Source organism: Helianthus annuus, chromosome 3 (assembly GCF_002127325.2).
Source record: "Helianthus annuus cultivar XRQ/B chromosome 3, HanXRQr2.0-SUNRISE, whole genome shotgun sequence".
Lineage (NCBI taxonomy): Eukaryota > Viridiplantae > Streptophyta > Magnoliopsida > Asterales > Asteraceae > Helianthus > Helianthus annuus.
This window is the reverse complement of record NC_035435.2, coordinates 120,444,339-120,460,810: the sequence shown is the minus strand read 5'-3', so window position 1 is coordinate 120,460,810 and position 16,472 is coordinate 120,444,339. Positions and strand designations below refer to the sequence as shown.

Genomic DNA, 16,472 nt, shown 5'->3' with positions numbered 1-16,472 from the left:
ACGGATGTATACTGGGCGTTACGTATGCGATTTTGAAGATCGTGGACGAGTTGGAAACAACGGATACTTTGGACGTGAGTTTTACGACTCAGGGCGTCGGCTACTACATTCGCCTTACCCGGGTGGTATTTGATTTCGCAGTCATAGTCGTTTAACAATTCCACCCAACGACGTTGACGCATGTTTAGTTCTTTTTGATTGAAGATGTGTTGAAGGCTCTTATGGTCGGTGAAGACTACACATTTAGTACCATAAAGGTAGTGTCGCCAAATCTTCAATGCAAAAACGACCGCACCAAGTTCAAGGTCGTGAGTAGTATAGTTTTTCTCATGAATTTTGAGTTGCCTCGATGCGTAAGCGATAACTTTGTCACGTTGCATAAGGACACAACCAAGACCAAGGTTTGAAGCGTCGCAATACACGACAAAATCATCGTTACCATCAGGAAGCGTTAGGATAGGAGCATTGCAAAGCATGTCCTTGAGCGTTTGAAAAGACTCTTCTTGTTCGGGACCCCAAACAAAAGGTCTCTCTTTTTGAGTCAAGGAGGTCAAAGGAACAGCGATTTTCGAAAAGTTGGAGATAAAACGACGGTAGTAACCAGCAAGACCAAGAAACGAACGGATTTCGGACGGAGATTTAGGTGCGACCCAATTTTTCACAGCTTCGATTTTTGCGGGATCAACGTGAATACCAAGTTTGTTGACAGTGTGACCAAGGAATTGAACTTCTTGTAACCAAAATTCACACTTGGAGAATTTGGCATATAGGTGTTCAGTACGAAGGAGTTCAAGAATAAGGCGCAAGTGTTGCTCATGCTCTGCTTGCGTCTTGGAATAGATGAGGATATCGTCGATGAAGACGATCACAAAACGGTCCAAGTATGCTTTGCACACGCGGTTCATTAAGTCCATAAAGACAGCAGGTGCGTTGGTCAAACCAAAGGGCATGACCACGAACTCATAATGACCATAACGCGTACGAAAGGCGGTTTTAGGCACATCTTCTTCGAGTACTCGAAGTTGATGATACCCAGAACGAAGATCGATCTTTGAAAAGCAGGTTGCGCCTTGCAATTGATCGAAGAGGTCATCAATGCGAGGAAGAGGGTATCGATTCTTGATAGTAAGCTTGTTGAGCTCACGATAGTCAATACACATACGAAAGGACCCATCTTTCTTCTTGACGAATAAAACGGGAGCGCCCCAAGGAGAAGTACTAGGGCGTATGAAGCCTTTGTTAAGAAGCTCTTGAAGTTGACTCGAGAGCTCTTGCATCTCAGAGGGTGCTAAACGATAGGGGGACTTAGCGACAGGCGTAGCGCCAGGCACTAAATCGATGCGAAAATCGACAGAACGAGCAGGAGGAGGACCAGGAAGGTCTTCGGGAAATACATCCGGAAAGTCACGTACAACAGGAACGTCACTTATGCTTGGGCCTTTATCCTTCTTTTCCACGATGTGGGCGAGAAAGGCGAAGGTACCCTTGCGTAAGCACTTGTTTGCCTTGATGCATGACATAAGCTTAAGGCCTTGAGAAGGCTTTTCACCATAGACGTGTAGAGAATCACCATTTGGAAGAGGCAAGCGAATAAACTTCTCAGAACAGACAACTTCAGCACGAACTCGCCTAAGCCAGTCCATACCTACTATGACGTCGAAACTACCCATTTGCATAGGTATGAGATCGATTGAGAACGTATGATCGTTAAGGATTAGTGAACAATTGGAGAGAACAGAATTGACATTGACGGTTTTACCATTAGCAACTTCGACAACGAAAGATTTTGGCAACTTAGAGCGTTTACACTTGAGCAAAGACTCGAATTCTAACGACACAAAACTTTTATCGGCACCAGTATCAAATAGGCATGAAGCATAGACATGGTTAATGAGAAACGTACCAGTGATGACGTCGTTTGCATTTTGAGCCTGAGCTGTGGTGAGAAGGAAAGCTCGACCCCTAGCGGGTTCTTGAACCTGTTGTTGTTGTTGGGGTTGTGGCTGTGGTTGTTGCTGTCGAGGTTGTTGTGGTTGATATCGTTGAGGACACACATTGGCCATGTGGTTGGTATCACCACACGTGAAGCATGCTCGCACAGGGGCGACTTGATTTGGAGCCAAAAGAGCTTGGTTTTGGTAGGCCTGTGGGGGGATACGACAGTATGGCGAGAGATGCCCATACCGGCCACACTTGTCACACTTTCGACAATGAGCGTTTGGGGGGTGATGATATCGGCATTTGTCGCACTTTGGGTGCGTTCCAGTATAAACCTTGCGTTCACCATCGAAAGCAGGCACAGTTTGAAGGGGTTGTGGGTTTGGCGGAGTGACGACCGCGCAGTTTTGGCTTGAAGCCTTCCGCTTCTTGCCTTGGTTTCTCTTAGATTGCTGGGAGGGTTTAGACTCATTAGGGGAGTCAATGGTGGCTTGGTGCGCATTCTTTGTTGAAACCTTGTCAAAGGTTCCATGAAGAACACAATTGTTGTTAAGTTCGGTAGCTATGCGGTACGCGTCTTCAATGGTTTGAGGGTTGGCAGATGCAAGATGGTTTGTTAAAGAAGGTGCAACACAACGAATGAATTTGGCCACGGTTTTGGGGGCGGTTTCTACTTGACCAGGGCATAGAACACTAAGCTGCTTGAAGCGTGTAATCAAACCATCCATGTCACTCCCTTTTTGCGTGAGGTTCCAGAATTCATTTTCCAACTTTTGGAGTTCGTGAGGGGGACAAAAGTGATCCTTCATAAGTTGTTTGAGATCGTCCCACGGCATAGCGTGTGCGACCTCGTTTCCTCTCTTGTTACGCTCAGTTGTCCACCACTCAAGTGCCTTTTCACGAAACACACCGGTTGCATTCAAGGTTCTTAGTTCGTCAGGGCAACCACTTTGCAAGAAGGTAAGCTCGATGGCATCAAACCAGTTCATCATGGCGGTAGCGCCATTCTTGCCGGTAAATTCTAAGGGTTTACAAGCCATGAAGTGCTTAAATTGGAAGGTCGATTTGGGTTTGTCGGCCTTTGAGTCGACCGAACCATGGGGTGAATCGGTTTGGATCTTGCTAACAATGTCGGGTAGGACCTTTGCAAATTGTTTAGCCATAAACTTCATACAATCCTTTTGGGACATGGCGGAGGAGGTCGAACCCTTCTTTGACTTGAGTTTCTTGGATGAACTAGAAGACATCTAAAAGATTTGAAAGAGAAGGGAAAGGATGAGACTTTGATCATTAATTGAAAACAAGGTTTGTGTATGCAAAGCAAGTAGATGTTCAAGTACCAAGTAAAGTTCACATAAAGCATAAGTTTCCAACACACATTCAACATGTATAGCACATAAGTTGCGAATAGGAAAATATAAATTTAGTTGGTTCATGAGAATTATTATTGTTTGTGATTGCGATAATGTGCGACATGATTAAAACGACATTTCGAAATGAATGAACGTTCAAGTATAAAATCACATATAAATTGAGATACATAAAAGAGAGGCTCAATAAAACATAGGAATGTTTCGGGTAGAGAAACGTCGACAATTCCAAAGTGGGTCGAAAGTCCTTTCGATTTAGAGATATTGTGCTTTGGCCTATAAGTAAGATACTCTCGTCGAGAAGCGATTAACGGTATCTTACCCTTCCGGTTACTACACATCTCTAAATGATTGGAACATTCGGGACTTTGGCGAGAATAAAAAAAATCAAGGAATGGGACTTAATCGACAAGATGCGGGTTTCACCCCTAACTTGACGATTTCGTACCCTAAATGTGGTTGGTACTTGTCGGCCAAAATAAAATTTTGACACTTTGACAAGGGTCCACTAGAGTTGAAATGGAAATTACCATTAAGTTGTGGATGTCACTCCTAGCTTAATGGTGAAATTTCGTGCAAAAATAGATTAAAGGTAGAGTGAGAGTCGTTTACCAAATTGTGGGTTTCACGCCTATTTTGGTAAAGTTGTCTCGTTGATGTTACAAGAGTATAAAATAGCAAAAGTGTATTCGTGTTAGCCTTAGGAAAGGCACATAAATTTATTAACAAGAAGTGTAGCTAGGAAGCATGTAAGATAGAGCACAAATGTTTTAAACAACAAATAAGAGACAAAGTTCCTAAAACTATAGACTAGGGCAAAAGCATGGCAATTTTCCTAATTCCCTATAGTTATGGCTCTGATACCAATCTGTCACACCCCAACCAATGGCGGAAACATCGGGATGAGACGAAGTGTGAAGATTGCTCGAGACATCATAACGCTATTTGTGACAATAATTTAATAATCCAAATTTCATTTCCAAAATAAATGTCAAAACATTACAAGAAAAGCAAATAACAACATTGTTCAACATAACATAAACAAAATTGATACAACACTTTAAACCTAAACGTCTAAGTGAGTATTTAGGCATCTTTGCTATCCGTTTTCATTTCATCATCATCAACCTGTAACATGTTTAAAAATACAATTCAATGCAAAAGCAAAGGCGAGTATACAAGTTTGGTACGTACATAGCATAAGTTAAAAAGTGTGATCAATTCCTCATGGCAAGCATATGATTCAAGATAAACCTTAAATATGGCATGTGTCTAACATATCAAACCAAGAAAACGCAATATGCTCAAGACATAACCTCAAGTTTACGGGCGGGTCGTTAATCCTATAGCGCTACATATGTCAAGGTTTGGCTCGTACGAAGTTAATGATAAGTTCAACACATAAGAATAACCCAAGTTTAAAGTATCAAGTCATCACGTATACAAGCATGTTATAGGAACGTTCATGTGTTTAATAAAGTGTTCATGTGTAAGTTAATAGGCAAACATGTTACACCCCAAAAGTGGTAAAAGTAAAAAGGGGGAAATACGAGTATACTCACGGTTTACAAGTGGTGACTTGAAATTCCGAGAGCAAGTTTGTAGATGAATTAGTTCGGAGCACCTTGTCCTTCTACACAAGGAAACGTAGGTGTGTGAGTTTGGCGTATAACGGAAGATTATAGATTCGGAGTTTTTAATATATAGAAAGTAACATAGGTGAAAATAATCATCTTGTACGCATAACTCTTGTTCTTGACACTATTGAAACTCAAAAGAGTTGGTATGATTTCATGGATTCTAAGATCCATTAGAGTCGTAACAAGGGCATGGTCATAGATGATGTAACGTCCACTTAACAAATAACTATTAAGTCATCATCAAGTCTTAGTTACTTAGATGTATACATATAGAATAACTTAGATATTATATAGTTTACAAGTCTTATGATTCAAGCATGAGGTAGGAGATTAATGTCTCCATTTAGGTACCTCTTTGTGTCATAGAATACATACATGAGGTAGGAAGAACAAGCTTCCATTTAGGCACCTCTATTGTTCACCACTACACTTGTTGTTATAAACAACAAGGAGGGTCATGAACATACAAGTATCAAGGTATTAACAACAACTAATCTATAGCAAAACATCAAGTAATGAGTGGATTCTTATGAAGGATAGCCCAAGCTAATCCAACCATCACACATTCAACAAGTTTCACACCTGAACATTACTTGTGGGTAAAACCCTAATTAAAAACAGAAAGTTTATGAGGTTTTAACCTCTGATTTAGATGTCTCAACCTTGTTTTTAAGCTTAACCAACCATGGGATAAGTTGTAAGCATTAGGACATAGGTATGAGATGTGTTGGACACAAGTTGCATAGATTTAAACAAGTTTTTGATGAACATAAAAACAAACAGAAAGTTTATGGACTATTTCGGGGCATTTCAAGGTCTGATTTCTCCAAGGAGAAGTCTAGGAATCGAACCCCATGATTATACAAGCAAGTAGGAAAAAGAATCGAGTGAATCGGATAAGAATTGAGTGAGTTATGCTCATTTTCGTGAAGGGGTGTCAATCTACTCGAACCTTTGCTTTCAGCTACGGTTTGGAGGATGTTTTGAGAGTTTTTAGTGTTGCAAAAGTGGTAGGGAGGCTGGTTATAAGTGGTATTTATAGGGGGAAGGATTAGGGTTTCAATGGGTTGGGCTTTGGAAGTGTTTAGAAGGGGTTACACCTTGAAACTAGCCCACAAAACCCAACTATATGGGGCTGAATTTTGCTGAATTTGGGCTGCCATGTTTCTTTAGTTTTTTATTTTTTTAAAACATTATAATGAGTAATTTTATTAGTTAAGTTGTGTAATAATATGCAACAATGTTTCCCCTAACTTGTAACAAGGTGAAATATGAAATAAAACATGATTTAACTAGGCAAAAAGTGTAATGTACAAGTATGTAACATGTTTGTAAGTAACAAGTATATGTCACATATTTACAAGTTCAACATATGTTTGTAAGTATCACAAAGAAGTATCAAATGATCTCATGATTAATCGTATTATGGTGTATGTATAGTATGTAACAAGGAAATGCAAGTTTTCATTCATGATCAAAATCTCGAGTTTACAACGAGTACTAGAAGGAACGAGTACAATGATACAAAGCTTCCAAAATTAGCAACACGAGTAAGACAAGCTATAAATAGAAAGTACAAAACACAGGGCGTTACATGAGCCGCGTGTTGGCCTTGAGGGGCTGGGAGCAGAGCTTGATGAGCAGTGGCTTAAGCTGGTGCTTGGCGGGGACCAGTACGACAGTTTGCAGTGAAGTGGCCGTACATGTTGCAGTGCGCATAAAAACGGCAGGCGAGACCCACCGGGTGATGGTAGGAGCATGTCGGGCAGGCAGGGTGGGGACCAGTATATGCACGTTTTGCGGCGGTGCATAGGTGATTGGAGCTTGAGCTGATCGGTGTTGTTGTTGTTGCTGAGCTGGTACCGCTTGAAGTGGAGCAGCGGTAGTGACAACACAGTTCTTGTTGCTGGAGCTGCTGTTGTTGTTCTTCCTCTTGCGACGAGAGGACTTTGATGACTGCGATGAGATGGCGGTGGTGTCGGCGGTTGGTGCGGCGGTGGCTTGGTGCAGGTTTTTCGAAGTTTTTTTTTCCCAGAAACCAGCTTTTACTCGCTTGTCGTTGATTTCAGCGGCAAGTAAGTTTCTTCGATTGTTGCTGGCTTGGAATCTTACACAAAGTCGGCAACACAATCCGGCAGAGCGCGGATATACTTCTTGATCGTCATGTCGGTCGTCTTCACCTGATCGGGACAGATAATATTGAGCTGCTTGAAGCGAGCAGTCAGGGTAGCGTTGTCACCTTCCTTCTGTTGAATGTGCCAGAACTCGTCCTCCAGCTTTTGGCGCTCATGGGGGGGGCAGAACTCTTCGAGCATCACGTTCTTCAATTCGTCCCATGACAGACCATAGGCTGCATCATTTCCGCGCTTGTTCCTGTCGGCAGTCCACCAGTCTAGAGCGCGGGACTGGAAGACGCCGGTCGCGTTCAGTGTGCGGAGATTATCAGAACATCCGCTCTGTCGCAGGGTGACTTCGATCGAGTCAAACCATTGAAATAAAACTGTAGGGCCTTCTTCTCTGGTGAACTCTTTCGGTTTGCATGCCTTGAACTGTTTGAAGCTGAAAGCAGCTTTGGGAGTATCCTTGGGAGCTTCGGTCCTGGATTCTTCGGACGATTTGCTTATGTTCTCGTACAGTTCACTCACGATCTGAGGAACAGTCTTTGCCACCTGCTTAGCGATCATGGCAGCGAGGCGTTTGTCTCTCTGTTCCTGACGAGAAAGTCGTGGGTGACGAGGTCCAGATGACGACATTGTCTGCAGTAGACATCGCCATAGGGCTCAATTATAATAAAGTCGAATCTCACCTCACAATCCTAATATTGCAAAGCTCAGGAACACGTAACACATAAACACATTGACACATAAACACGTATTCACATAGGCACAGAAGCACATAAGCACGTAGGGCACAGGAAACACAGAAGGCACATAGAGCACAGAGGAGCAGTCAGAATACAGAAACCTATCATTCCAAGTTCGTAAGCGTTCGAGAATAGCGATCGCGAATAATTTAGCGAATAGCATAGTATAAGTGTGTAACCTAGCATAAGGTCGTCCACAATTAGCGATTTGGTAGCGTTTTGAGATAAAGATTCAGTGCGAGTTGTGTGTGTCGATCAAAGCGAAGGGCGAAAAACGAATGAATCACCAAAAATCGTAACATATAAACAGGTAAAATCACATAAAACACATAAATTCATATAAAATAGCAAATATCAGAGTCGGCGGTAGCGATCTCAGAATTGAAACACATAAAAATCAAGAAATGGATTGTCTGCGGCTAGATAGACTTTGACTAACCAAAGTGATTCGACTATTCTCAAGGACCTTTTGTACACACTTTAACCTTCGGGGCTGTGCTCTCGCCTCGACTATGGGCGAATGGCACTTATCTTTCCAGTTATAGTGGGACTTCAAGTCGTTGGAGTCCGTCGAGACTTTGGTGGGAGTTTTGTAAATAAAAAATTAGGGCGGAATAAGTCTTCATGGTTCGGGTTTCACCCCTAACTTAACAACTTTGCTCCTGTTTTGATAAAATAGAGACGAAAACTTGCGTTAAAGTATGGATTTCACTCCTGATTCAACGCAAAGTCTAGTGTTTATAGATAAAAATTGCGGATCGAACAAGCAATTTAGTCGAGAGTTTGCGGCTTTCACACCTAATCTCGACCTAATTACCAGTTTATTTTGAAATAATAGTGTGCAGTGATAGTGTAGCGTGCGCGAGAATAGCGAGGTATAGCAAGCAGGCTCGTACAAATCCCTAAAGATTTGCACAAGTCGGTCTGTTGGTTCCTTACTATAGACTAGGTCATTTCTAAGACATCAACCCGGACTAGGTCGAGTCTTGCCTAATTCCCTATAGTTATGGCTCTGATACCAATCTGTCACACCCGAACCGATGGGGGAATCATCGGGGCGCGGCACTGAGCGAAACAGATTGTCCAGAAGTTTCCATAACAACTATATTTACCAAATATTTAAAGCAACACGTCCCATACCATGTCATAAATGATAATACAATTATTACAGAAAAGATCTAGTCAAATTGTTCTGTTCCGACAACTCAGATTCTTATTACAGACAATTGTTTATTGTTGACCTAGGTCTTTCCTAGCCTCGATTTCACAGCAAAGAAAGCAAATAAGCATCCTAAGCACCTGTCACATACGTTAAAGTAAAAGTCAATACACATAGTGTAAAGGTGAGCATACAAGTTTAATAGATATAGTAGAGTTCGAAATTGATTACGCATAACCAGCACGTACACATAGTGAAATGAGGCATGTTAGTTATCGACATGAAACTATCGATACCAATGACTGCGGGTTGACTGCCCAAGACAGTTCGCGATACACACTCACCACTGTGAGCCATGTAACTAATTGTCCTTAACAACCACTGAGTGAACAGGTGCTGAGTCCAAACTATAGTACTATCGTTACTAAGGCAGATAGACAGCATCCGTGTGTAAACATAACAAACAAGCATTCATTAAGTCACGTATAACATGCGGTAACAGTTAGCGTTAAAAGTATTGCGTAGTGTGTTCGATGTGATTTAGAATAAGTAATGTATGTAACACCCAAAATTGCATAAAGCAAAAAGGGATCGAGTATACTCATAGCGATTGATGGATTGAAGGGAGCGCTAGAGAGTAAGGTTAGCCTGAATAGAACGATAGCATAACGATGAGTGACGCGCAAAACGATGCAAAGTATAAGGGGGTCGGACAGCAGTTCGACCGGATGGTAGTCCGACTGGACAACTGTTCGTTCGAGTGACAGTCCGCTCGGATGGTCATCCGATCAGATGGCCTTTCGAGTGGATTGTTTCTTCCTTTAGGAAAGATGTGTTTGTGTATGATGGCTTGACTTTTGAAGTTTTTGCTATAGCATTTAGAAAACATAGAAGTATCTCTACCATTCAGGTCGGTCGATCGGACGGTCGTTCGATCGGGCGATGACCCGCTTGGTTGGATACTCTAGTGAGAACAAGTTCACCGCAGTATGCCATTCGCTCGGATGGTAGTCCGTTCGGGTGACATCCCACTGGTATTGAACATGTTGGAAATCGTTTATGTGTTGAAGTCTGATCACTACATGGTTGTGTGGTGGTCCGATCGGATGGTAATCCGATCGATCAGCCATTCATTCAATGTTCATCCTTCAAGATTTTGAAACAAAAGTTAAGTGTGGGGCCAAGATGCAGATCGATCGGGTGACAACCCGTGCGGATGACAGTCGGGTCAATCGCGATTGCGAGTGATGCGGTTGTGATAGAGCTTCCTATTCAAATTACTTTTAATCCCAACTACTATATCTAATATACAATCATCCTATTTCACTTGCGTTTAGTGTTTGCGATTCGATTGCAATTGAGTTTCGATTGCGTTTCGATTGATCGCCACACATAACATAATTAAACATGCACAAGTAACACATAAGGCACACACACACGTAAAACAATATTCAGAACGCGTAATTCGAGTTGCGAGTGCGATTGCGATAAGCGATAACATATGCGATAAATAGCGATAAATATCAATTAAACCTCGATTATTAATAGATACTCCACATAATACAACTAATGTTAAGCATAAACTAGACTAACTACGAGTCAAAGAAGTCAAAACAGGATTTGAGCTAGGAGTGACAGATCGCAATTAGCAATCTTTTCTTCCTTTGACTTCAATCTTGTCTTTGACTTTGACTTCTGAAACACGGGGTGTTACAATAAATATGTGTCATATGTTGTTTGTCTTTTGTGAATATTTATTTATTGAGAAAAGGCTTATTGGGTATTTTATTTAAAGGTCTATTAATTATTGACAATAGAGTAAATTTCAAAACTCGTCCTTTATGTATGTCACCTATTGCAAACTGTGTCCTTTATCTTCAATATTTTCAAAAAACGTACTCGATGTTTGCAAACCCTTGCAAGTTATGTCCTTTAGCCTAACTCAGTTAATTTTTGTGGTTAAATCTGACCAAATGGACCCACATAAGGTTATATTGGTCATTTTACCCTAAATACTAAAAAAATAAAATTATAAAAAAATCAGATCTTCTCTCTCTTAACTCTAATCTTCATAATCAATAACCCAGATCTTCAAAACTTCAAAACTTCAAAACACATCCTCATCTCCCCGTCGGTTGCTCAATGAAATCTCTGGCATCACATATTCATATCCAATATCAAAACTCAAAAACAATCAAAAGCTTACTTTGTCCTGTCAAACTTCTCATAAGAAACCCAACCTTTAAAACTCAATGGAGCCTCCAAATCACAGTCAAATTTAGGTTTAAGTTTAAGTTTGGCCGTTTTCATCCACCAAACTGTAAACCTAATCTTCAACCTCAACTTCTAATCAATTTTGAAATGCTATCACTAAGGGTTCGGTGATGTATGCGTGTCTAGGAAGCGTTAGTCGGGTTGAGCCTGCGCAACTCATTAAGTCATAGAGCTTGCTTTGGCTCTAGAATCATCGAAAAGACCATTTTGGGTAGTTCGAGTAGGTCATAAGACTGAGAAGATAGAAAAATGGATAGATGAAGAGGGGTTTGAAAAGAGAACCAAAGATAGAGCTCTATTGATCCATGGGTGGGCTCCACAACTGCTATAACTAACCTTGGTGTTGACGAGAATGCCGAAGTCGCCGCCGCTAGGGTTTGTGGCGGAACCCTAGTCACGCTGCCGCCGTCATCCCTTATACGTCTACATGAGGTTGGCTGCGTTAAGGCTATGGTCATTTAGGGTTGAGGTGTTAAAGAAGAATGGGAGAAGATGATGAAGATGCTGAGTAAGGAGAGAGAGATCTGGTAGGGGGAGAGAGAGTTAAGGAGTGGATTGGATTTTTAATTTATTAATTTGATTAAATAGGGTAAAATGACCAAAATACCCTTATGTGGGGTTGACTTAGTCAAATTTAACCATGAAAACCAACTGTGTTAGGACTAAAGGACATAACTTGCAAGGGTTTGCAAACATCAAGTACGTTTCTTGTAAATATTGAAGATAAAGGACACAGTTTGCAATAAGTGACATACATAAAGGATGAGTTTTGTAATTTACTATATTGTCAATAATTAATAGACCTTTAAATAAATTACCCACTAAGCCTTTTCTCAATAAATAAATATTTTTCACAAAACACAAACAACATATGACACATATTTATTAAAATTCAATCTCAACCACACATTGTAGAAAGATCTAAGGTTAGTAATGGTTCCTATGGTTTTCTCAACTAAGGGTGGTTCCTATTTTACTACATCCCTATATATATAATATCGAAGAAAAAAGACACAATGATGTAAACAAAAAAAAAATGTAAACTCTATAAGCTAAACATCTAAAAATAAAACCCTAAAATTTCACATCGTAAAGTTTGATGAGACGGTTCCAATCTCGCTTAAATAAGGTCAATCAAAGTTTGTTCAATACTCTTCTTACGACTTCTTACTTTTAGAAGACTTTATATTTGATTTTAACCCTAAATGATATATATAAGTTTAATATACGGCATGTCATATTTTTTTAGCATTCCCAAATTCATTTTGAAATAAGCTTTTTTATTACTTACTAATAGTTCCAAATAAGTAAATATGAAAAAGATTAAATTATAATAATCGACACATATAAGGTAGTAAATATGAAAAAGATTAAATTATAATAATCGACACATATAAAGTAAATGAACTCGATGAATACGAATATGGATTATTCGTACTCGTTTATTTAACTTTAGCCAAACATAGCGTTTAATCATTTTACCTATTTTTTTGTTTTATATTTTATCTCGAATAAAAGTGAGTTAATATAGATATTGGAACTACTGTATGTTTATGTAGTGTATACATAACTAAACATAGCTTAGGTGAAGTTTTGGTGTATTAGGCTATGTGTAATTGGTTCTTTCGTTTTCACTATCATATCATAGAGTGAGTGTTGTCACGTCATTGCTATGTAGGTGTTGATGCAACAAACACGGGACCAAGGATGGTAGCTTAGCTGGTCAGGCAAAAGGGCTGAAGGGTTCAGTTTTGCCTAACGCAGGTCGCGGGGTCCCTCCACGTTTGCAAAACGTGGAAGGAGGTTCACTAGTATGATTGAGATATTTGCTTTGAAGTTCTTTCTTCGAGACTAGCTCGAATTCAGAAAAGAAAGCAAATGAGATGAATTTGATGAAGAGTACTTTGGAGGTGACAAAGAACTCTTGAATGACAAGAGATTGAGGAATCTCTGCTTTTTGGAATGTCCCGGAAGTGTCTTCGAGCTGTCTTCTTATAGTGGAAGACACCTCTCGAAATGGTATGGACTATACTAGTGGAACCTGTTTGCTTATGGAGGGTTTCCCCTTTTGGGGTTCAAGGCTTTGGACCCCTGGTTAATAGGGTGTGCCTGTACAGACCTGCTCTGACTTTGTGAGTTGGTGAGCGTGAGTTGGTGAGATGAGTTGGTGGACATGACTAGTTACTGTTCCTCGATTCACTCATTATGCAGCTTTTCATCCGATGAACCTTTCAACCTTTTAAGCTCTTTGCATATTAGTGATTTTATTTGTCTTTGGGCTACCCCCGTCGTCAGCCCCCCAAGTCAGAGGTTTTTGGGGTATTATGCTCAAAGACTTCTGACTTTTATGCATGTCTTTTTAAAGGGCTTCAAGGGTTCGTTGTTTGGAGGCTTGAAGGGTTTGAGGCGGTTACTTTTTGAATTTTGAATTTTAATCGATTTGACAGTTGATTTGACATGTGTCAGGCGGCGGATTGGCAGAAATTACTTATTTACCTTTAATGCCCCTACTTTACTCTCTTATTTGTTTTAACTATTGTAAAGTTTCTTCACTTTCTTTGCAATCATTCACCGTTTTCCTCTTCTCAGGTTAGTTTCTTCTCCATTTTCACTTTTACTTTTTCCGATCATGGGTGCCCTTAAGGATTTAGCGAGGTCATTTTCTCGATTGACACAAGAGGAGGTAGACCTGTTTTGTCTTGAACATGGTATTGATAAACAGTTTAATCCAACCGCCCCTGCTTGCGATGCTTCCATTGACAAACCGATTCCTGGTTTTATTGCTTTGTATTGTCGGCATTTTGAGTGGTCTAATCTTCGTTACCCTTTTTCGTTTTTTGTTCTAAATTTGCTTGAGTATTATCGAGTGTCTTTTGGGCAAGTACATCCGAAAGGAATGGCTAGGGTTTTGCACTTTGAAGTGCTGTGTCGTGCTTTAGGTTATGATCCTTCGTTGTTGCTCTTTCGGAGGTTCTTCCGGTTAGCCAAAAATGGTGATTGGTATACTTTTGAGAACACAAAGGTTGAAACTTGTCTCGTTTCCTCCATGGTTACGACCCTTGGATCATGGAAGAATACGTTTTTCTGGGTTTCTGAATCCATTATTCCTTTCAAAATGGTGTGGAGGCATCCGGATGCTGTTCTCAACGATCCGGAGCCTTCCGAGTCTGAATTAAATGATGCCTTTCTTTCAGCCATTCGGGGGTGCCCTTCCAGGGTTCGTCCTTTTCCCGAACATTTGTTAGTGCTTTTAGGGGTTAGTAATATTTGGGCAAAAGTTGATCGGGATCCGGTGTTGATGAGAAATGGCCTTGGTATGCATTTTCTCCCCTATGCCTTTTCGTCTTACTTTGTTTGTGACTTATTTTCTTTATTTGTTTTTTGGCAGTTATGTCTGCTTTGGACTTCATCAAAAGTGACGATACGTCCGATGTGGTTTTTGAAGATGCTCCGACTGTTCCGGGTGAAAATGTTGTTGTGAGGACCTCTGAGCAAAGGTTTGAGGGCTCGGGTTATGTCAGTGTTGAAAATGTGAAGGGTTTTACCAAGTCCAATGTTCCCAAGCCTTCAACTCGCCGGTTATCTCGTCGTTTACTGAAGGCTACTCCTCAATCCACTTCCACTGAGCCAGTGGATTTGAGTGATGACATCGAGGTTTCTGAGGATCAGGCTGAGGCAGAGGTTGAGAAGGAGAAGGAATTAGTTGTGCGTGGTAAGAAGGTTCGAGGGAAGAAGGGTGTTGCTACCCCTGTTCAAGAATCGTCGAGCAGAGACGTTGAAGGGTTGAACCCTGAGGGCACTTATGTGCCTTCTTGGTTGGTTAAGAATGATGACACTTTTAAGGATGCTGCTGTTTGTGAAGATGCTCTTAGTCATCTTGCTCCTCCTTCCGTTCGTGAAGCTATTGCTGAGATGGATGATGACACTATGTTATCTCGCATGGTTTTAACTACTTGCAACCTTGCAGCCATGCTTCCCCAAGGGATTACACGCTTTCGCCAAAGGATGCGGGAGTATGAGGATTTTTCTAAAAAGAAGGACAAAATGAAATCCTCCCTTGCATCGATGAAGAAGGAAGTGGTTGGGTTTGCAGAGAAGGAGGCAGCTTGGAAGAAGGAGATTGAGGATTTGAAGAAGATGCATGCCATTGAGATGGGTGACCTGAAGAAAAGCTTTGAAGCTAATTTGCTGAAGTTGAAGGCTGATCGAGAGGCCTTATCTGTCCAGCAGAAGGCTTTTCGTGAAGAAAAGGAGGGGTTGAAGGCTTCCGTTGGTCAGGTGACTGCGGATAATCAATGGTTGATCGAGCATGGGTTCCAGCAGGTTGTGACTTACCTTTTGCATTCCAAGGAGTTTAACTCTGCCCTTGGTGATGTTTACACAAAGCTGCTGAACCTGGGGAAGCACCAAGGCCTTGCTGCTGGCTATAAACTTCATGAATCTGGTCAACCTTTGGAAAAGTCACCCATGTATCGCCCCGAGGCTTCTGATATTTTCAAGGCTTCTGTTGAGCAGATGGAGAGGCTAACTTACCCTTATATTCATGAGGTATCCTCCTGCTTTGGTAAGCCTTTGTCTGTTTTACAGGGATTGAAGCCTGAAGGGTTGAATGAGAAGGTTTGTGCTGAGGTTTTGGGCTCTTTGTCGAGGAAGAGGTCTTACTCCGGGGACAGTGATGATACCCTTTCCAGTCTGCCTGAAACCTCGAAAGATGCTGGTTTGGAAACCTCTGCGGTTGGTGGTGAAGAAGGTGTGAAGGCGAAGAAGACAAAGAAAGCTAAGAAGTCTAAGGGTGAAGGTTCCAAGCCCTCTGATAACTGACATTTATTCGTAGCTTTCTTAGCAAACATTTTATGTTGTGTAATGTTTTAAACAATGTTTAGGTTTTGGGGACCCTTAAGGTTCCCATGGTTGGTTGGTTGGGCCTATATGGCTGTTGAACATTAGTTTTATCTGCAAGTCACTAGGGCTTGCTTTGACTATCTAATGAAGGTCTTTTATGGCCTTTCTGACTATGACATGATGGTTTGGTGTTTTTGTTTATTTTACTTGCTTGGTTTGTTTTGTGGGGTTTCAACCCTTCAAGCTTTTTGTATGGTTGCTGCCGGGTTGAAGCCTTTAACCTTTCAAGCTAAGTATCCGTTGGTTGAACACTGGGTAGCTTCTGATTTGGTTTGTATGTTTGGTTGATGGGCTTGTTTATTTTTATTTTCTTGCCTTGTCTTTGT

At 41.0% G+C, this 16,472-nt stretch overlaps 1 protein-coding gene across 1 annotated transcript; it reads left to right on the top strand.

The window, feature by feature from the left end:
* The first annotated feature begins 13,478 nt into the window (after window positions 1-13,478).
* Window positions 13,479-16,065, top strand: LOC118490490. Its single transcript, XM_035988151.1, has 4 exons — window positions 13,479-14,558; window positions 14,633-15,210; window positions 15,343-15,567; window positions 15,832-16,065. Exons 1-4 carry the CDS (start codon window positions 13,874-13,876, stop codon window positions 16,063-16,065), a joined length of 1,722 nt encoding a protein of 573 aa, XP_035844044.1. The 5' UTR covers window positions 13,479-13,873.
* The last annotated feature ends 407 nt before the right edge of the window (window positions 16,066-16,472 follow it).

Excerpts from the sequence above, each read along its gene's own strand:
- LOC118490490 (XM_035988151.1), top strand. The coding sequence starts at position 13,874 with ATGGGTGCCCTTAAGGATTTAGCGAGGTCATTTTCTCGATTGACACAA. Across the intron at positions 15,211-15,342 it reads TAACTACTTGCAACCTTGCA|GAGGCAGCTTGGAAGAAGGA; the intron begins GCCATGCTTCCC and ends TTTGCAGAGAAG. Across the intron at positions 15,568-15,831 it reads TCGAGCATGGGTTCCAGCAG|GGATTGAAGCCTGAAGGGTT; the intron begins GTTGTGACTTAC and ends TCTGTTTTACAG.